The sequence below is a fragment of the Cnephaeus nilssonii genome, assembly GCF_951640355.1.
Source record: "Cnephaeus nilssonii genome assembly, chromosome: 23".
Classification (NCBI taxonomy): Eukaryota; Metazoa; Chordata; class Mammalia; order Chiroptera; family Vespertilionidae; genus Cnephaeus; species Cnephaeus nilssonii.
In genome coordinates, this window is record NC_137094.1 from 1,842,000 (window position 1) to 1,864,627 (window position 22,628).

Consider the following 22,628-nt stretch of genomic DNA (forward strand, 5'->3'; position numbering starts at 1 on the left):
TCAAAATACTCAGTTTAGTTAGAGCATTTTCTCGCTTTCTAATGGTATTGAAATGTGGTGACAGAAAGATTGAAATTATTATTATGTCAGTGTAAAACTAACTTATTAATATCAATCTATATCTATTAACAATCTATAACTTAACCTCTTCAAGTTTCATGGGCAATTCACTGTCTTTACTTAAAACAAAACAACTCTCAGGCACAGCCTCCCCGCTGCCAGGACTGCCCGCTCTATGCAGTGGCCCATGCCGAATGCTGCGGGGCTGCTGGGCTGTGGTCAGGGCTGGACAGAGGACTCAGGCACCGGGTGAACACAGCAGCATGAGGCGGAGGGTGAGCTGATGGCAGCCGCATGCATCACTTACCTATGAGCCTCCCCCTCCCGCGTCCCTAACTGCCTCACCAGACCTTGCTTTTGGAGGTCTGCATGGCACATTAGAAATTCCTTCTTTACAAATCACCCCAAGGAGCCCTGTACCTAGATCAGAGGCTCATCGGGGGTTAGCAGGAAGCAGGTGCTGTGGCAGCCTGAGCTGTGGGGTTCTGGGTGGATGGGTGGATTTGGCCCACAGCTCATGGTTTGCCTAACCTGAGCAACTGGTGATGTTCAGGTGTGACATGACCAGAAACTGGGACAAGATGTTGGTGATAGAAATAGAGAGGAAGGAACTTGATGCCAGAGACTTTTGGAGAACACTGATCAGATAGAGAGACAAGGAGAGACTGTGAAGATAAACATCTGCATTCTTCAAGGAGACACTGGGACATGCTTGTGCTTGTCAAAGGCTTAGAGATGCAGTGTGGTCTGAAGGACACTGCAGGTGCTGGTTACTTTATACTTTGTCATGAGGATAGTAAGTAGAGATGAGCATTCAGGTAGTCTGGCATAGATCTAGGTAGGGGTCATTAGTGATGAGGTGGGGTGGATGGTGGGAAGCCAAGGACCAAAACCAGCTTTAGGAAGGGGAATCAATAGGGAAACAAGGAGGAGTCAAGTCCAGAAGAAGAAGCTTAAAGGGAGGGTAGCAATAGCAATGTAAAAAAAGAATAGAAATAAAATTAAGGAAGAGTACCCAGCCCTCGCCAGTGGCTCAGTGTTAGTGTCTGCCCACACACCAAAGGGTGACGGGTTTGATTCCCAGTCAAGGGCATGTACCTGGATTGCAGGTTCAATTACTGGCCCCAGTTGCTGTACATGTGGGAAGCAACCAATCAATGTGTCTCTCTCACATCAATGTTTCTCTTTTTCTCTGTCTCTCTCCCTCCCTCCCTCTCTCTCTCTCTTCCCCCATCCTCTCTGCCTTCTACTCTCTCTAAAAAGCAATGGGGAAAAATATCCTCTGATGAAGATTAGCAACCAAAAAAGAAAAAGAAAGAAAGAGGACCCAAAGGGAGCCAGAATAAAACCCAGGGAGTAAGAGCTCCCAGTTGTTCTCAGTACCAGCTCAGTGCCCTCAGGGGCCTGGAGGAACTGATTGGGCTCTGTTTTTCCAGAGCTGGAGCCAGAACTAAGGAGCACCCTGGGAATAATGCCACAGTGGTGCTAAAGCAAATCAGACTGTGGACGGATTTCAAATTAACTTCCCAGGGCCTAAGAGTTTTTGTGGAAGAAATACCTCAAGGAGAATTTATCAGACAGTTTCTTACATTTGAGCTGATACTACGAATTAAAAACCCACTCCCTTTTCAAAGATAATGTGTTTTATGAAATATATAGGTATTTTCTGTAGCTTTCAAAACTTCCATCTGTAGGAAAATCTTTTTGCAGGAGAGTCTAGATGGCCTCTGGACTAGCAGATGCTTAGGAGTGAGGTCACTGCAGGGTTATACTTTGTTCCCACACATATGCATTGAGCACTTTTTGAGTAGTAAACACTGGGAATATGGTAGCCGTGAACCATGAGGGCCAGAGCCTTCTCAATCAGACCTTGTGGTTACATTTTCAGGAATTTTGCAGCCATTATTAAAAATGAATCCAAAAACTATAATTAAATAAATTATATTAAAAATAACGGTAATAAATACTCAGAAAAAAAACACACAAAAACAACATTCTTAGGTCCAATGTTCATTTGCTGGATACAATACCTGCTTTTAAGCTGATAGAGCAAATACATTTATAATCTATACATTTTTAATATTCAACTAGATTTAACGTTTAGCCATCATTAAATGTTACTTTGAATTTTCTCTTAGGAAACTTGAAAACTATTTATTTGTCTGGATACTTACATCTCTTTCTACATTATCATTTTCATGCTGATGTATTCTTTCTTTAAAATGATGCCATTCATTGATTAACTCGTTAATTCTGTCATTCAGCATAATAATTTGCTTTACACTTTCAGCATTAAATATGCTTATTTTATCCTGAATCTGATCTTGGATATTAATTACTGTCTTTCCTTCCCTGTCAGCTTTGTTGTGAGCCTGGTCCAGTTGCTGTCGAAGCCCCTTATTTACTCTCTGTAGATGAGATAGCTTCTCCTGTAAGGATTTCTGCTTTCCAATGTCTTTATCCACTTTACCTTGTTCCTCTTGATACACATGTTCAGTTTCCTCCTGTTGACACTGTTTTTGACTGACGACTCTTTCTAAAACCAATGTCCTTTCTTGGAGAGCATCTCTTGTGTGATGAAGCTCAATTTCTAAGTTATTGCTTTTACTTTCCATTTTAGAAAGTTGTTGAGAAAGAATCTCATTATTATGTTTTAGGTTAGACATATCAAAATTCATTTTGTCCCATAAACAAAGCCATTCATCTCGTGCTCTCTTGAAAGCAAGTTGTAGGTTTCTTTTTGATGTCTGACAATGCTCATGATCCTGTACAGCAGTAGCCAGTCTAGACTGGTATGATTCAACTTCTGCTTCCAGTCTTCCTCTGTTTTGTTGTTCATTCTCCAGTTTAGAGTTTAGCATTATAAGCTCAGCTCTCAGAACTTCAAGCTGCGCATTGTCTTGAAATACTGCTTCTCTTATTGTCTTTTCAAGACAGTCATTCTTTTCTTTGACAATTGCAATGTCCTCAAAATATTTTTTCCCCATTTCCTGGGTCTGATTTTTTACTGTGTCTATTTCCAGTCTTAGCTTGGCAATTTCTTCCCACAACATGCGATTTTCATGCAATAGACTTTTTTCTTTGTCAGAACTCTCAGAAACCTAAGTAATACAAAGGAGGTTTTTAGCTAAAACATTGAAATGACATGTCATGATAGCCTCTGAAACTAAAGAATAACCTATTTTTATAATAAAAAGTTGCAACAAGTGGATATCCCACTGGAAAAAATATAGTTGGATCCTAACCTCTAATATTATCCAAGCATAAATTCTCCAAAGTTCAAAAATTTAATATAAGATTATGAATTTTTAAGTGAAAAAAATCACAAGAGAATTTTAAGAGTCTCAGAATTAGGAAGAGTTTTTCTAAATTATCACAAGCCCAGAATGCATTTAAGTAAAAGATTAATAACTCTACACTTATAAATTGAGATTACAGTCTGAACATATAGCTACCCCACAGTAAGAGTATTAACCATGCTTATATTAGGATAAACTAAATTTCCTAAAATTATATTGCCCCCAATATTAATCCATAGATATTCCAATTTTTTAATACTTTCATAGTTAGTTATAAAAACTACCTCTGCTAATAACTAATAACCAAGCATTTTCCTAAGCACTCCTACATCCATCAATGAAGTCATTCAGTTATCGCAATCTAGAATCTATAAAGATAAGCAAGTTCAGGATTTTTTCCAGGTTTTCAGACTCCACAATTCATGCTCAATAACTAATCCATAGTTATTCTCCAGTGTGGATATAAAACACAACGGAAGCTTATGTTTCAAAAAATTAATGATGAATAAGATAAAATTTACAGAGCTCTTCTTAGAAAATCATGAGATGTTTTTGTTGATGTAGTAACAGAACAACTTTTATTTCTTCTTCATGATGTTTAAAGTAGTAATAAATGTGAAATGCGGGGGAAATACACTGAGCTACTGTACTAGGAATAAAATACCTACCGATAAATTATCACTAAGTATATATTATGGCCTGTCATTCTCTTCAGAAGCCCCTTGTATTAAAATGGGATACTACTAGGAACAAATTGTTACGTTTCTCAAAAGTAGAAGACATATAAAATATTATCTCTGAACCGGTTATACCCTCCTCCATTCCATCAATGGAAGTGAAAACTAACCTCTCTACTGATACATCAAGAAAATAAAATCACTGCCCAAATTTGGAACATCTGTTGTTAGTGACAATGCCTTTGAGATCATGGACAATGGAAAATATTAAAAGCCTCCCCTTTGAATGAGGCCATTGTAAATGTCACTACTTGGCTGTGAGAGACAAATGGATTTGAATTAACAATATCACTCGGATTTGTGTGGGTTTTTTCTTCCCTATATCAGGGAAGTTTTCTGTTATTATTTCTTCTAACAGGTTTTCTATTCCTTGCTCCGTTTCCTTTCCTTCTGGTACCCCTATTATCCTGATGTTGTTTTGTTTTGTGTTGTCCCGAAGTTCCCTTAGGCTCTCCTCATGCTTTCTAATTTTTGTTTCTAGAAGCTGTTGTAATTGAGTATTTTTTTCCATCTTGTCTTCTATCTGGGTGTGGGGTGGGGGGGGGGTAATGGTAAGATATGTACACATATAATACCTCAATAAAAAATTAAAAAACAAACAAAATAAAACAAAACAATATCATCCTATATAATAAAGAGGTAATATGCAAATTGATCCTCAGTTCCTAATGCCCTGCCCAGCCCCTCCTCCAGCCCTACCCCTGATCAGTGTGGGGCAGCTAGCCAACCCCCCACACCCCCTCAAGGCCCCTCACTCAGGCTGGCCACGCCCCCACACCTTCCTGGAGCTGGGGGTACTATAGGCAGGCTGTAGACAGGGCATTGATCAGAGCCAAAGGTCCTGGCTGTCCCTGGCCTAGAGAGTCCAGAAAACCTCAGCAGTGACTAAAGACCAAGACCCAGTGGAAAGGTCCCTGCGAGCACTTATGTCTCAAAGTGCCAGGAGGAGGCAGAGCATCTTGAACCTGCAACCCTGGCATCTGCACACCAAGCCTCAGGGCACACCATGCTGGTGGTGCTTGTGGGTGAAAGGGGGAGAGCAGGGAGCTGAGATGCGGAGTTGGGAGGGGCCTAGCGTTTTTGGGAGCAGCCCACCTGCCCAGGTTGCTGTGACCTGTGTGCTCAGTCTTGGTCAAAGCCCCTGGTCAGCTCTGCTGCTTGCCTTCCAGGTGCGGCTAGCCCTGAGAGGCTGGCGTTGTGCTCAGAGAAGCAGCTGTCACTGGGCTCAGTTGAATAAGAGAAATCAAAGAGCTGAGAGTAAATATCCTCCCAGCCCCTTCCTAAGCCTCAGGGCTAGGAGGGCTGGGGATGGGGGTAATGGAAAGTGGCTGGTGCTTTGCATTTCATAATGAAAAGATTCCTGCTATGTAGAGAGGAGAGTGGATTTGTTTCCCACAACACCTGGCATGTTCCCTGCCCCAGCCCTGAAGCCTGACAGCACCTAGCAAAGGTGTGTCCACACAGCCATGTTGGCCTGGCTTTTGGAACATTGGGAGCAAGTTTGAGCTGCATTGATTAAAAAAAAAAAAAAAGTAAAGATTGAAAAACACCTCTTTGTACTCAAATGGCACTATACAATGCAGATTACAGCATCTGATTTTGTCTTCTGTGTTGATTTTGAGACAGAGCCCAAATAAGTTCATGGGAAAAGCAGAAAATCACAAAGGGAAAGGGAGAGGATTCTGCTGTCCACAGCACTGAATTTTGTTTTTTGTTTGTTGTTTGTTATTTTCCTTCTGTTCTTCAAGTCAGTATATTCCATTTAAACCACTTTATGGCATTAGGTAATGAGCTAATGCTTCCTCTAATAAGAGCAAGCAGCAGTGTCTATCATATGAGTCACAAACATTTAATCCATTCAAATGAACAATACTGAGTGGAGATAATGGTATGTGTCATTATATAACAAACTTGGCATTATGATGCTATCTGGCGAAGATCTTATTTATTTTGCAATTTAGAGAACTTAGACAAATCAGGCATTGAAAATGAATGTGCATGCTTAAAGGCATGACTTTACTTCCATCCATAATGACCAAACAATGGGTCACCAGAAGGTGCATTGATGGGTCCCGTGGCATGGTAGGTCTGGGTGAAGCTGCTTGGCAAGGGCCAGGGCCTGGGGACCTGAGGCCGAACCCTGCATCCTGGCACTGGGGCACCTGAGGCCCTGCCCCCTGCCCTGGTGCCAGGATGTGAGGCTGAGTCCCCCACAGGCTGGGCTTGATGGGGGTGGAGCCGGCCGGGTCTTGGTGTCTCCTAATGGGGGTGGGGCCAGTCAGACACTTCTATTATAGAGAAAGGGCAAATAGAAATATTAAAATATTTTCTCTAATTAATTCACTTTTAATGTGTATGAATTTCATGCACTGGGCCACTAGTTTTATCCAATGGACCCAAAATGTCACCCCTATCACATGTGCGCGTGCGCACACACACACACACACACACACACACACATGCTTTTTAAATTCTCTATAGTTTCCATATGTACACTATTGGTTTCTTAAATATATACACACCCACACATACTCACACACACTTGAAAATGTCTAAATAAAGTACCTTATAATTCATTTTCTCATGAGTTATTTCTATCTCTTTTGGTTTGCAAAGGTGTTTGGTCAGAATTCCATCTTGTGATATTCTGGCGTTCTGTTCTTGAGAAAGTTGGCTCTGAGTGTAATTTTGCTCTTCTATAACCTAGGGACACATTTCATTTAGATTTTGGTCTCATACTATTAAGAAAAGTCCAAGGCTTAGGAGCAGTACCTTAAAAAACTGCGAAAAGGAAGTCGCCTGTTTAAACACAAGGATCTTTCCTCTTCATGAAAAACTCAAATTTTAAGTATTTTTGCCATAGAGCAAAAATACAGTATTCTGAAATAAAATTTCTTTATCAACATTTGAATAGTTCCATCACAGCCTCAAGGCAATTTAACTTGTATGTTAACATTATTTAAAAGCCAAAATTAACATTTATGTTAATGATTAGGCTCAATTTACTTTCCATTTCTTCATTTGGAAACTATACACAGATTATCTGTTAGATGCCAAGGATAATTATAAATTAATAATTTTAGTCATAAATGTCATAATTCACATTTTGAATGAGATAACATTTTATGATTTGTTTTAAACATAATAATATACATTAAAATCAAAGGGATATAAAATGTAAGAAATAAGAAATTTTTACCAAAGATAAATTTACCTCATTCTCTCTTATAGCCTCTGATACAATGTCTTGTGTTCTAATGGTGGTTTCAAAATATGGGTTCATTTCAACTTCTTTAATAGAGTGCTCTTCTTTATTTCTTAACAGCACCCTATTTTTTTCATATAACAGATCAACTTTTGGTCTCTCCTCTTTTTCTTCTTCTAAGGTAAATCTGCAGTTAAATATAACCAAAGCTGTGATGGACATAAGATAGTCTGTTATATTTATATGATGTCTTATGTAAATCTATGGTAACCACAAAGCCAAACCTCTAGCGGATTCACAAAAGATAAAGAGCAGGAATCAGAGCACACTATGGAAAATCTTCAATTCACAAAGGAAGGCAGCAAGAGAAAAAGAATGGAATGATGGAACTACAAAACAGTCAGAAAACAAGATGGCATTAGTGAGTTGTTACCTGCAGTAATCTGTACTAATAAAAGGGTAATATGCTAATTAGACCAGACATCTTCCAAACATCCTTCTGGATGTCCTTCCAGACAAAGCCACGGTGGCAAGGGCCGGGGTAGAGTCAGTTAGGGGCAACCAGGTCAGCAGGGGTGGACAGTTAGGGCTAACCAGGTGGGCAAGGGAGTGCAGTTAGGGGCAACCAGGCCAGAAGGGGAGGGGATTTGGGGGTAACAAGCTGGCAGGGGACAGCAGTTAGTGGCAACCAAGCCAGTGGAGAGGGCAGTTAGGGGCGACTAGGCTGTCAGGGGAGGGCAGTCAAGGGTTACCAGTCCTGCAGGAAATGGCAGTTAGGGGAGACAAGGCTGGAGGGGAGTGCAGTTAGGGGTGACCAGATTGTCAGGGGAGGGCAGTTAGGGGAGATCTTCCCGACAGGGGAGCAGTTAGGGGTTATCAGGCAGGCAGGCAGAGTGGTTAGGGGCAATCAGGCAGGCAGGTAGGTGAGCGGTTAGGAACCAGTGGTCCCAGATTGTGAGAGGGATGTCCGACTGCCGGTGTAGACCCAATCCATGTGGGATTGGGTCTAAACTGACAGTAAGATATCCTCTAAGGGGTCCCAGATTGGAGAGGTTGCAGGCCGGGCTGAGGGACCACACTGCCGTGCACAAATTTCATGCATGGGGCCTCTAGTTACTTCATAAATGGATTGAATTCTCCAGTCAAAAGGCATAGAATGACTTGGGGTAGTGAATACACAATGCAGTGTACGGAGGCTGTGTTGTAGAATTGTGCAGCTGAAACCTGTATAATTTTGTTTACCAGAGTCACCTCAATAAATCCAATAAAAAAGAAAAAAGGCATAGAATATCTTTGTGGATTATATAAGAATCAACTATATGCTGCCTACAAGAGACTCAATTAATTCATTTTCTTAAAAATTTGTAATGCTTACCTGAGCATATGCTCATTGGTTTTAGAAAGAGGGGAATAGAAAGAGAAAAAGACACAGACAGACAGACAGACAAACATCAATGTGAAAGAGAACAGTGATTGGTTGCCTCCCATATATGCCCTGACAATAGATCAAACCCACAACCTAGGTATATTCCTTGACTGGGAATCAAACCTATAAACTTCTGATATAAGGTATGGTGTTCCAAGCAACTGAGCCACACATGCCAGGACTCAATTCATCCTTTTTAAAAAAATTCTTTACTGTTGAAAGATTATTTATGTCTCCTTTTTCTCCATTGACCTCTGCCCACCCACCCGCTCCGCCCCCAAGCACATGCCCCCACCCCCTATTGTCTGTGTCCATTGGTCATGCTTATATGCATGGATATAAGACCTTTGGTTGATCTCTTACCTACCCATCCCCCTTATTCCCTCTGAGGTTTGAAGGCCTGCTTGATGTGCTCTAACCAACTGAGCCATACAGGCCAGGGCACAATTCATTCTTAAAGACACTTAAAGGCTCAATGTGAAGGGATGTAAAAGGTATTCCTTGCAAGTGGAATCCGAAAAAGAACAGCTATAACTACTATATCAGACACAACAAAATTTAAGCCAAAAACTGTAACAAGAGACAAGGAAGGTCTTTATAATGGGATCACTTCATGAAGAATATATAACAATTGTAAATATGTATACACCCAACATTGGTTCCCCTAAAAACATTAATCAAATGCTAACAGAACTAAAGGTAAAATAGACAACAATACAATAATAGCATGGTCCATCAATACTTCACTTTCAGCAATGAATAGATTATCTAGACACAAAATCAATAAGGAAATGCTAAACTTGAACAAACATTAGACCACATGGACATAACAAACATTTATAGAATAATCATACATTTTTATCACCACCTCAAAGAGATAGCTGCACTCCCATGTTCACTGCAACCTTAGTCACAATAGCAACATATATAAACATCTTTATTCACAATAGCAACATATAAAAGTGCTCACCAATAGATAAGCAAATAAAGAGGATGTGGTATTATGTATATACTAGAGGCCTGGTGCACGAAATTCGTGCATGAGGGTGCTGGGGCGGGGGGTGGGGGGAGTCCCTCAGCCCTGTCTTGGTCTGCACAGACACCAGCATCCCTCACCCAGGGCTCTAGCTAGAGGTTCCTCCTCTCCTTCTGCACAGCCTCTGGGAAGTTGCTTGTCCTAGGGCCTCCTCAAGGCCCTGGCCCATGACGCCCTGCAGTTCAGGTACCCGGGGGCTTGGGCTTTCAGGTCTGCCTCACCTGGCATGGTGAGCATCAACTGCCATGGGAGCCTTGGACCATACTACTTGCATGTGTGTGTGTGTGTGTGTGTGTGGGTGGGTGGCCTCAGTGGCAGTGATTTGATGTCTGTAGCATGCCCGCTGACACCCACCACCGCGGTGCAACACTAGTCCCCACTGGACTGCTGGCAGGGAGCTTCCTGTCTGCGACTGGGGCTGATGGGCTGCGACTGGTGGCTGCCGGTGGAGGACCCCAGCACCCATAGGGCTGTCAGCATCAGGAACTGGAATGATTCATTTTTCTGGTTCCTCCCCTGCCGTGCGGATGCTGAGCTCTGGGCCCCACAGGCCCGTTCACTCTCGCCGCAAGGCTGGCCAGGGTGGGGGCATGGGCTCACTGCCCTAGAGGCCTTCTGTGCTGCAGCACAGCCATGGAGCAGACACTGAGCTCGAGCCGCCTCTGGTGACGCGAGCTCAGTGTCCAGCCAGCCCCATTCGGCCACGCCGATGGCATCAGGACAGAGGCAAAGGGCAAGTGCGGGGTGGCGGGGAACCTCCGTCCCCGCCCCCCGCCCCCTTTGCCTCTGTTTGCCTCCGCTCATTTGCCTCTGCTGCTCCGCGGAGTGGGGGGCCGATGGCGTCCAGATGGAGGCAAGGGCGGGGGGCAGGGAACCTCTGTCCCCGCCGCCCTGCCTTTGCCTCCTGCCGGCCCAAACGGCTACCCCAGCCACCCCGAGTCCCGCCCCCTGTGCCTCTCACTGGCCCAATTGTGGGCATAGCAGAGTGATGCTAATTTACATATTACCCTTTTATTAGGTAGGATGTTTGTATGTACATGTGTATTGTGAATGTGTGTGTGTGTGTGTGTGTGTGTGTGTGTGTGTGTTTGTATGTGTGTGTGTATGGTAGAGACTCGGTGCATGAAATTCATGCACAGGGGGGGTGTCCCTCAGCCCAGCCTGCAACCTCTCCAATCTGAGACCCCTCGAGAGACATCTGACTGCCCGTTTAGCCCCGGTAGGATCAGGCCTAAACAGGCAGTCAGACATCCCTCTCACAATCCAGGACTGCTGGCTCCTAACTGCTCACCTGCCTGCCTTCCTGCTTACCCTTAACCGCTTCTGCCTGCCACCCTGATCACCCCCTAACCACACTCCTGCAGGCCTGATTGATGCCTAACTTCTCCCCTGTCAGCCTGTTTGCCAATAACTGCACTCCCTTGTAGGCCTGGTCCACCACAACTGCTCTCCCGGGGACAGCTTCTGTCAACCAGTCATTGGGCCATTCAGTCCTTTGGTTGCTTAGGCTTTTGTATATATAGATAATACATATAATGACTTACTGCATGTTTTATATACATAATAATATATAATTAATGTCGTTAGAATGTGTATGTGTGTGTTTATACAAGTCATGTTTTCCTGTAAGATCTAGTTCTATAAGTGAAGCTACTGGGATAAAAGAATGACATACTTGAAATTTTGAAACAAATTCAATTACCCTTCTAAAAGCGATGTGCCAAGTTCATCTCCCAATAGTGCACAAGAATGCCTTTTCCTCCCATGTGCCAATTCTGGTTGTTATTTTTTTAAATAAAATAATTATCATTATTAGTTCCAAAATGGTATCTCATTGTTTGTTGATCTACATTTTTTTGATTACCAAGCAAGGTTCACTCAAAAGAATAATCACCTACTGTTAAGTACTGCTGTAGGCTTACCTGTAAGAGTCTTCATCCTCCATAATAGAAACCTGCTGCTTATCAGTTTGTTCACTGTTGCTCTGCTGACTCCATCCACCAATGTCACTGTCATCAGCACCATCATGCACCTTTCCTGACACTTCCCTTTTACTGTTTTTCTGCTCCATTTTTACTTCAACCTTTGATGAAAGAATAATTGTTATTACCTTATTCATTAAAATGACTGATTTCATTCATTCTATCATTTGGCTTTTATAATTTGGCTTTGTTATTACCTTATTCATGAAAATGACTGAGTTTTCATTAATTTCATCACTTGGATGCTGGTTATCAGTGTGTTCACTGTTACTTTGCTGACTCAGTCCAATGCTGTCACTGTCATCATCAGCACTCGCACACACATTTCCTGACGTTTCCCTTTTACTGCTTTTCTGCTCCAGTTTTACTTCAACCTTTGATGAAAGTTTGATATTAAGGATATTGTGATCATGTTACTCATTAAAAAGGCTGTATTTTCATTAATTTTATGAAATTGCTATGGCTTGAAGCAATGAAAATATTTTGTGTGTTTAAGTTTATTAATAAAGGTCATTGAGATTGTCAATTCTACTTTATTTCTGTTTCAGTAAAGAAGACGACATTTCCAAGTTTTCTAATAGGGCTGTCTTAATTTTGTGCTCCTATTCACATCACATCCACTTTGTTACCTAACATTTCCCTTACCCACCCCTACCCCATTTATCTAGCAAAGACAGAGAAATAAAGGGACAAAGATGCAAAATGTGTCCTGTCTTTCCCACCTGGGTCTTGCATTACCCACCAGATTTAGAGGAAGTGAAATTGTGCAGCAGTAACAAATAGGAAGCTTTACTCTTTCTGCAGGAAGCTATTCCTTCCCCGGTTCCCTTTTACAATTCTTTTTTTTTTTTTTTTTTTTTTTTTTTTAGATCTTTGAGGGTATCAAAAAAGTGGTGGCATCATAAAATATATTAACCATAGTTTACCACAACACCCGAGCAGAATGAAACCAATGAATTGTTGGTTAATGTATAACTCTGGAAAATGAGTAATACAATAACTATAAAATCATATAACCAGAGGATATACAAGTAGTTATCTACTCACTTTATCCCCATAGTTACTAATAATGGAAATAAAACCAAGGTTAAATGACCTGTCCAAACTTGGTAAGGATGCAAGTTCTACCATTTTATGGCACCAAAAGAAAGGATATCCTATCTAATAATAGACAAATATGCAAATTGACCATACCTCCAACACATCCACAAGCCACGCCCACCATCCAATCAGAGCGAGTATGCAAATTAACCCAAAAGAAGATGGCTACAGCCACAGAGAGCAAGGTTTCCTAGGTAACAGAGGAAGCCAAGCTTTCCGCCTGCCCTTGCCAGGCCTAAGCCTCCCCTCAAGCTACAAAGTTTCAATTATAGAAGGTAAACAAATTCAAACAAATGGCGGCAGAATGGAGCTTGAGAGGGCAGGCCAGGGTTGCCGGCGGCAACAGGGGAAGCAAAGCTTTCCGCACACCCTGGCAGGGCTCCCCTGCTTAAGGCTACAAAGTTTCAATTATAGAAGGTGAATTAACTGCCACAGAAATGGCTGCCGCCCCGGAGGGAGCAGCAGGCTTGGCTCCGCTCCAGGCTACAAAGTTGCAATTGTAGAAGGAAAATAAATTCCAGATACCAGGGCCTCTGCTTGGGTTGCCAGGGGGCGTGGCCGGCCTGCAAACCACCACAGGCCCCTCGCTCCGGCCGCCCCACACCCCAAGGGAACCCCCACCATTATCTGTGACACCCTTCAGGGCAAACCAGCTGGCCCCCACCCGTGCACCAGGCCTCTATCCTATCTAATAAAAGAGTAATATACAGATTGATCATCACTGCAACACACAATATAGCTGCCCCCATATGGTCAAAGATCCTGTCCCCATGTGGACACAAGATGGCCACCACAAGATGGCCAGCAGGAGAGGGCAGTTGGGAGGCACCCTGCCTGCAAGGGAGGGCAGTTGAGAGGGACCAAGCCTGCAAGGGAGGGCAGTTGGAGGTGATCAACCCTGTAGGAGAGGGCAGTTAGAGGTGACCAGGCCGGCAGAGGAGGGAAGTTGGGGGCAAACAGGCTGGCAGCAGAGTGGTTAGGGGGTGATCAGGCTGGCAGGCAGAAGCGGTTAGGGGCAATCAGGAAGGCAGGCAGGCAAGCAGTTGGGAGCCAGCAGTCCTGGATTGTGAGAGGGATGTCCGACTGCCCGTTTAGGCCCGATCGGACATCCCTCTCACATCCCCCTAAACGGCCAGTCGGACATCCCTCCAGTAGTCCCATATTGAAGAGGGTACAGACTGGGCTGAGGGACAACCCCCCTCCATGCACAAATTTCGTGCACCGGGCCTCTAGTAATTCTATAATGCTCAATCAGATAAGTAAACAGAAAATTTCATCAAATTTATCAGGTAATTTAAGTATGACTTTTGAAAAGTAATTTAATGCCTTAGTGCCATGGTCGGCAAACTCATTAGTCAACAGAGCCAAATATCAACAGTACAATGATTGAAATTTGTTTTGAGAGAAAAAATTTTTAAACTTAAACTTCTTCTAACACCACTTCTTCAAAATGGACTTGCCCAATCCGTGGTATTTTGTGGAAGATCCACACTTAAGGGGCCAAAGAGCTGCATGTGTCTCGTGAGCCGTGGTTTGCCCACCACGGCCTTAGCGTAATGAGAGGCCTCATACACTTTTACTTATAAAGGAACATAATGTATTAAATATTTTCCACCTCAAAACTCAGGTTCTCTTTGAGACAAATATTGAGTTCATGGTAAATAATTTAGGTGATCTATATGATACATACTTGTCAAAATGGTAATTGCCATGCTTTTATTTTTGGAAGGTATTCTCTGTTTCTATATTTTTAATCTTTCAATTACAGTTCACATTCAACATTTTTTGTATTAGTTTTAGTTGTGCCACATAGTGGTTAGACAATCAGATACTTTACAAAGTAATCCTTCTGATATTCCAAGTGCCCAACTGGCACCATACATACTTATTACAATACTAGAGGCCCGGTGAGCAAAATTTGTGGATGGTGGGAAGGGTTCCCCCAGCCTTGCCTGCACCCTCTCCAATCTGATACCCCTCAGGGGATGTCCAACTGCTGGTTTAGGCCTGATCTCTGGGATTGGGGCAGTCAGACATCCTTCTCACAGTCCAGGACCACTGGCTCCTAACTGCTCACCTGCCTGCCTGCCTGATTACCACTAACTTGTCCCCTTCCAGCCTGATCATTCCTAACTGCTTCTTCCTGCTGACCTGATTGCCCCTAAATGTGCCCCTGCCAGCCTGGCCACCCCCAACTTCACCCCCCCACTGGCCTGGTCACCCCCAACTGTCCCCTGCCACTGGCCTGGTTGCCCCTCACTGCCCCCTTCTGCTAGCCTGGTTGCCCCCAACTGCCCCCCTGCTAGCCTGGTTGCCCCAACTACCTCCCTACCGGCCTGGTCGTCCCACGCAGCCCGGTGTTCTGTTGTTTGGTCATTCCTCAATAACCCCCCTGCCAGCCTTGTCACCCCACTCAGCCTGTTTGGTTGTTTTGGATGTGATGGCCCCTGGCTCTTTATATACAGACTAGAAGCCCGGTGCACGAAAATCGTGCACGGCGGGGGGTTGTCCCTCAGCCCAGCCTGTACCCTCTCCAATCTGGGACATCCCTCTCACAATCCAGGACTGCTGGCTCCCAACTGCTTGCCTGCCTGCCTTCCTGATTGCCCCTAACCGCTTCTGCCTGCCAGCCTGATCACCCCCTAACCACTCCGCTGCCAGCCTGGTTGATGCTTAACTGCTCCCCTGCCAGCCTGTTTGCCCCCAACTTCCCTCCTCTGCCAGCCTGGTCACCCCTAACTGCCCTCTCCTGCAGGGTTGATCACCTCCAACTGCCCTCCCTTGCAAGCCTGGTCCCTCACAACTGCCCTCCCTTGCAGGCCTGGTCCCTCACAACTGCCCTCCCTTGCAGGCAGAGTGCCTCCTAACTGCCCTCTCCTGCTGGCCATCTTGTGGTGGCCATCTTGTGTCCACATGGGGACAGGATCTTTGACCATATGGGGGCAGCTATATTGTGTGTTGCAGTGATGATCAATCTGTATATTACTCTTTTATTAGATAGGATAGAGGCCTGGTGCACGGGTGGGGGCCAGCTGGTTTGCCCTGAAGGGTGTCACAGATAAGGGTGGGGGTTCCCTTGGGGTGTGGGGCGGCCGGAGCGAGGGGCCTGTGGTGGTTTGCAGGCCGGCCACGCCCCCTGGCAACCCAAGCAGAGGCCCTGGTATCTGGAATTTATTTTCCTTCTACAATTGCAACTTTGTAGCCTGGAGCGGAGCCAAGCCTGCTGCTCCCTCCGGGGCGGCAGCCATTTCTGTGGCAGTTAATTCACCTTCTATAATTGAAACTTTGTAGCCTTAAGCAGGGGAGCCCTGCCAGGGTGTGCGGAAAGCTTTGCTTCCCCTGTTGCCGCCGGCAATCCTGGCCTGCTCTCTCAAGCTCCATTCTGCCGCCATTTGTTTGAATTTGTTTACCTTCTATAATTGAAACTTTGTAGCTTGAGTGGAGGCTTAGGCCTGCAACAGCTATGGAAAGCTTGGCTTGCTCTGTTACCAGGTAAACCTTGCTCTTTGTGGCTGTAGCCATCTTGGATTGGGGTTAATTTGCATACTCGCCCTGATTGGCTGGTGGGCGTGGCTTATGTAGCGGAGTGATGGTTAATTTGCATATTACCATTTTATTAGAGAGGATGATTGACTACATTCTATATGCTGTACTTGACATCCCTATGACTATTCTGTAACTACCATTTTGTACTTCTTAATCCCTATATTGTTTTTGCCCAGTCTGCTGACACCCTTTTCTCTGGCATCCATCAGTCAGATTTCTGTCATCTATGAGTTTTTCTTAAATTTCTTAGTTCATTTACAGTATTTTGCTCTTTACATTCCACATATAAATGAAATAATATGGGAATTCTTTTTCTATCTGACATATTTCACTTAGCATAATGCCCTCTAGGTCCATCCATGCTGTCAAAAATGACAAGGTTACATTTTTTTATGGTAGTACTACATTTTATTAAACAACATAATGTAAAGCTTTGACTCAAAAACACATCTGAGAGTGGTGATAAAAATATGTGTGGAAGTAGAGAAACCAAGATGGCGGCATAGGTTAAACACCTAACCTACAGCCGGGCACAACAATTTCAAAAACACAACTAAAAATCAATACGGACATCATCCAGAACCACAGGAAAGCTGGCTGACTGAAATGCCCACAATTAGAAGGAAAGAGAGGACCACAAGGAAAATCAGGGAAGCCGTAAAAGCTTGAGGTATGGAGACATGGGCGGAGACACGAGCCCGCGCGCGTGCGGGGAAGATGGAGCCGGAGAGGAAGGGGTGGCTGACGGCCTGGCTGGCGTTCTCTGGAGGGAAGGAGATAAAAGCGCCAGATTGTGCTGAATCCCAGCTCCGACTGCACTGAACCCCAGTTCCGGGCGAAACCCTGGGAAGCCGGGCTAATGCTGGGGGAGTCTGGGGTGTGGGGCGGAGACACGGAGGAGTTGCGCCGGAGCCGCGCACGGGAATGTGCGCAGAGGAGGGTCTGTTGCCTGTGCTGCTGGATTGCCCTAGCGGGAGGGAGACAAGGGCTCCGGACTGTGCTGAACCCCCAGTTCCAACTGCACTGAACCCCAGTTCCGGGAAAGACCCGAGGAAGCCAGGCTCATACTGGGGAAAGCTGGGCTGTGGGGCAGAGGTGCAGAGAGGCGGCGAAGAGCAGAGCACCGGAGGCGCACAGGGGATTGTGCGCGGAGGATGGGCTGTTGACTGTGCTGCTGAGTCGCCCTGGAGGGAAGGAGACAAAAGCGCCAGACTGCGGTGAGCCCCAATTCTGACTACACGGAAACCCAGCTCCGGGCGAGAATCTGGGAATCCAGATTCATTGGGGGAGAGACTAGACTGTTTGGCAGTGCGCGAAACTCCAGGGCGCTTTTCTCTCAGAGGTGTTTGCTGGGAGTACAGAGGGACACAGGAACCTCATAGGGCGGGGCTGACGGGAAGCCAAGGCGGTAGGCTCCGCCCTGTAACTCCGCCCCATCCAAGCTGAACACAGAGGCTTTTACAATTTTGCAAGTCTAGTTGAATGGGGCCGTCTCCCGGCATAGACACAGCTGATCCTCACAGCCAATTGGACTGGAGGTCACATCCTCCCAGTGTACCAACAGCAATCAAGGCTTAACAACACCAAGACTTTGCACTCAGCCCACAAAGGGGGGTATCAAGAGCGACCACCTAGGGAGATTGGGGAAGCTGAGCGATAGGGAGGCAGCCAAAAGGGGAAGACACCGAAACAGGTCACGAATATAAGGGATGCTGTAATTCATGCTGAGGGGCCACAGGCAGTAGCTGACCTACACTCCATTGGAGACCCAGAAACGAAGGCATCTAGTGGTCGGTGTGAGATGACACCAGATTTCAACCACTCCCATAAGGGACACATTCAAGAGGTAGACGCAGTGAGCGCCAAAGCCTTGCTGCACCAAGACCCGGCACATAAACGTGTCTCCCGCACAGCAACTCTTCCTTTATAGACACAGAGGGTCCGCACGGCCAATTGGCCTGGAGGACAATTCCTCCCAGTGACACCAACAACAATCAAGACTTAACTATACAAACAAGGACCAAGATGGAGGCATAGGGCAGAAGCCTGATTGCTGCCTACCACAACAATTTTGAGACTACGACGGGAGAGAAGAGCAGACACCATCCAGAACCACTGGAGGGCTGACTGAGCAGATGCTCTACAACTAGAATAAAAGAGAGGGGTACGCGGGATGAAGCTGATGCCGGTGACCCAAAGACCACACTTTAAAAACTACGGCTCAGGCGACACAATGGCGGCCTGGATCGTGCTTGGCGCAGTTCCCCCAGCGGTCTCCGGCTGAGGGGAAGGCTTCACTCGCTGCCGAGCACGGACAGACGAGCCCCTGGGAGACATGGGGTGGGAGACTACGCGCTTGCTGACCTCCGAGTCCTTCAAGAATCTCAACGCCCCGGAAGCGGCCAGGTGCGCACGCTCGGCGACCGGCCACCGCTGTAGACCCAAGGGCTGACGCAGCCATACCGGACCAGCCCGCCGCCGCGCACCGGGCACACTGGAGCTTCGCTGAGCCCGCCGCCCAACGAGTTCTGCGGTGGCTGCCCTGGAACTCTGAGAAAATGGCCGAAGGAATTGCTGAGAGGGAATTGACCAACAGGAATTGGGATCAAGAAGAGGAAACCCCGCTGGGTCCCGGATCCGGGTGAAGCCGCGTTCCCCTGGGTCCGCGTGAGGCTGGGAACTGGGTCAGGGTGAGGCTGGGCCCCGGGTCCGGGTGAGGCCACGTGCCCCTGGGTCCGGGCAAGGCCATGCGCCCCTGGGTCCGGGTGAGGCTGAATCTTGGGTCTGGGCGAGGCCGTGTGCCCCTGGATCCGGGTGAGGCTGGGTCCCGGGTCTGGGTGAGGCCGTGGGCCCCTGGATCCGGGTGAGCCTGGGTCCCGGGTCCGGGTGAGGCCGTGGGCCCCTGGATCCCAGTGAGCCTGGGTCCCGGGTCCGGGTGAGGCCGTGGGCCCCTGGATCCGGGTGAGCCTGGCCCCGGGTCCGGGTGAGGCCGTGGGCCCCTGGATCCGGGTGAGCCTGGCCCCGGGTCCGGGTGAGGCCGTGGGCCCCTGGATCCGGGTGAGCCTGGCCCCGGGTCCGGGTGAGGCTGTGGGCCCCTGGATCCGGGTGAGCCTGGGTCCCGGGTCCGGGTGAGGCCATGGGCCCCTGGATCCGGGTGAGGCCGTGGGCCCCTGGATCCGGGTGTGTCTGGCCCCGGGTCCGGGTGAGGCCGTGGGCCCCTGGATCCGGGTGAGCCTGGGTCCTGGGTCCGGGTGAGGCCGTAGGCCCCTGGATCCGGGTGAGGCCACGCGACCCTGGGTCTGGGAGAGGCCACGCGCCCCTGGGTCCGGGTGAGGCCATGCGCCCCTGGGTCCGGATGAAGCTGAATCCTGGGTCTGGGCGAGGCCGTGTGCCCCTAGATCCGGGTGAGGCTGGATCCCGGGTCCGGGTGAGGCCGTGGGCCCCTGGATCCGGGTGAAGCCGTGCCCCTGGGTCCGGCCGAGACCAAACCAGAGGGAGTCGGACCTGCATTACCACCATTTGTCCACCATCCAGAGCTGAGGGGTCAGTGCCGACATGTACTCATAAGGAACTGGTAGACATTGATATTGGGTCTCAAAAGAACTGTTGGACCAGAAAGAAACTCACTACAGACTGATTCATTTGCCTGTCAGCATAACTATTATTGCTCGTCGCACATTCAATTCTTATAAGTATATCTCTAGTGACACATGATTTCGCTCATCTAGGGGAAATGATGAACAACATAGACTGATGAACAAGAACAGAACCAGAAACAAGGAGGCATCGATCGGGCTATCGGGCCTCAGAGGGAGGATAGGGGAGGGTGGGGGGAGGGGGGAGAGATCAACCAAAGGTCTTGTGTGCATGCATATGAGCCTAACCAATGCTTAAGTTCAACAGAGGGTTGGGGCATCCATGGGGAGGGGTGTGGGATGGGAATGGGGGGATGAGGACAAATATGTGACACCTTAATCAATAAAGAAATTAAAAAAAATAGGTGTGGAAGTATAAAGTATATGTTTCTTATTAGAATACTTCAATAAAATTGCAATGATGATGTACAGTCCAAGTGGATACTTGAAATATTGGGGAGACCAATTTATAAAGTATATCTAACCACTATGCTGTACATGTGAAACTAATACAAAATAATATTGAATGTAAACTGTAACAAAGATGAAGTAAAAATATCTTGAAGTGATCATATTAGAATTCTAAGTTCCAAGGTTTTGAGTAAACCATAGAAGATTGTACAAACTATAGCACAAAATAGATGAGTTCAGCTTGGGATATTTGTTTATATCCCTTATCCCACTCAGAGCTTCCTTCCATTTTTTTGTTTCTGGGATGCAGTTTATGGTTTTTTAAACTTGATTTTAGGAAGAGAGCATGGGAGTGGGATAGAGAGTTAGAAACATTGATGATAGAGAAACATGGATTGGATTCCTCCTGCACATCCCATACTATAAATCCAGCCTCAGCACTGTGCTCTGACCCTGAATCCAATCAGGGGCATCTTGATTCATGGGTCAATGCTCCACCAATGAGCCACACTTCCTGAGCTACAGGATGTAATGTAAATTTAAGCAAATGGACTTAAAAAGCAACAGTATAGTACTTATTACATATTTTAAACAATTTCCTTTATACTTTTCACTGGTTCATAGTACATAGGTCACATGATACATAGCTAAATTAGTTGCCCAATTCAGAAGAAAGACTGACAGAGAGACTTAAGTCAAAGAACAGGAGAATATTTTCCTAAACTCTTATTATTTACTTGACAGAATCTATTTATATACACAATTACATATTTAGACAACCTCATTTTTCGTACAATATATTTTTCAGAAGTGGAAAATCAGAATGGACCAGAGAATTGATAAAGAGAAAAAACAGAGTAGCAGCAAATGAAATTCTACCTCTTTTTGAAGTTGAACAATCATTTTTTTCCAAGCCAGGCGCTCTTCTTTGACCATGTCTACGTCATTCTTAAATGTTTGTAAATCTTGCTGTAGTTCTTCAATTACATATACTCCAGGTGTTGTGTCATTGTGCAGTGCAGAGGAATGGTCATCTTTTAATTTAGAGTCCAAGCTTTTACAATAATTAGCACTGAAATGATATGCACATAATGGCTTCTGGAACAAGTCTTGATTTGGCTTAGTTTCCATATAAGTATTTGTAACAGCAGGCATATCATGGTTTTTTATTTCAATCATGGGTTTTGATTCATTGCCGCGGACAAGCCACAAATCAAAATGGCTTTTTGGATCACTAGACTGAGGTGTAGGTCCCATGCCTAATTTCCAATCTGTGGTATTTGGGTTCATATTTTTTGTCCTCTGCATAGCAAACTCTTGGTCTTCTCTCATTTCCGACGTAACTACTGGGGTCCTTACTTTTTCACTTTCTGTATCATTATAAAAACTCTCCTCATTTTTGTTTAAACTGTGTTCAGTATCAGGTTTGTGATCATTTTCAGAATGTAATTCCTTTTCTCTTAAAGAAAGCTCAGAAGAAGAGGACCAGGAAGAGTCTTCCGGGGACCCACAGTCTGCATGAGATGGAGAAACAATTTTGAGAGTGGGTTCTTCTCTTTCAGGAAATGTGTGTAATGCTGCAGAGATAGACTTTCCAAACGCATCTTTCCTCTCACAATCAAGCATTTTACTTGTCAAATTAGAAGGCATTTGTCTTAATCTTGCTCCTCCTTTAGAGTTATCACGTAGTGGCTCTTCCTCAGGGCACTCAGTCATTTTGAATTTTCCAGAAAATTTAAGTGACTTCTGCTTTGACTCATCTTTGGAAAGTTGTAAGTTCTTCCTCTGCTCTAACGTGCCTTGTTTGATGCACATTTCCTCATCCTTTTGCACAGAAGGGTGTCCTAAATATGCAGATCTATCCTCTTTATCACATGCCCTATTTATTTGTGATTCTTGAGTCATTTTTTCCAGATGCAAAGTTGCAAGATGAATATGCTTGCTTTGATTTTTAGATGTCTTTGCTGTCCGGGTATGTGTTTGTGAACTAACTTTATCCTTAAGCAATCAAGAATGGATGAAGAAAAATTAGAATGTAATTTAAAATTAACTGTTAGAATTCTTAATCTATGACTATCTATTCCCCAAATCAATGAATTGTAACTGAGGAGTAAAGAAAAGAAAGGAAGAAAAAGAAAGAGAGAGAGAAAGAAAGAAAGAAAGAAAGAAAGAAAGAAAGAAAGAAAGAAA

At 45.5% G+C, this 22,628-nt stretch overlaps 1 protein-coding gene across 1 annotated transcript in view; it reads right to left on the reverse strand.

Annotated features, from left to right (window-relative positions):
- The window catches only part of LOC307094699 (putative coiled-coil domain-containing protein 144C), a gene marked incomplete at both ends in the record, with an annotated part of 32,661 nt that extends 10,408 nt beyond the window's left edge, over positions 1-22,253 (reverse strand). The window contains 6 exons of the mRNA XM_079763752.1: positions 2,235-3,161; positions 6,662-6,799; positions 7,311-7,488; positions 11,686-11,846; positions 11,943-12,119; positions 21,318-22,253. Coding sequence (XP_079619878.1) covers positions 2,235-3,161; positions 6,662-6,799; positions 7,311-7,488; positions 11,686-11,846; positions 11,943-12,119; positions 21,318-22,253 — 2,517 coding nt within the window. The remainder of the gene's footprint in view (positions 1-2,234; positions 3,162-6,661; positions 6,800-7,310; positions 7,489-11,685; positions 11,847-11,942; positions 12,120-21,317) is intronic.
- Positions 22,254-22,628: the final 375 nt, after the last annotated feature.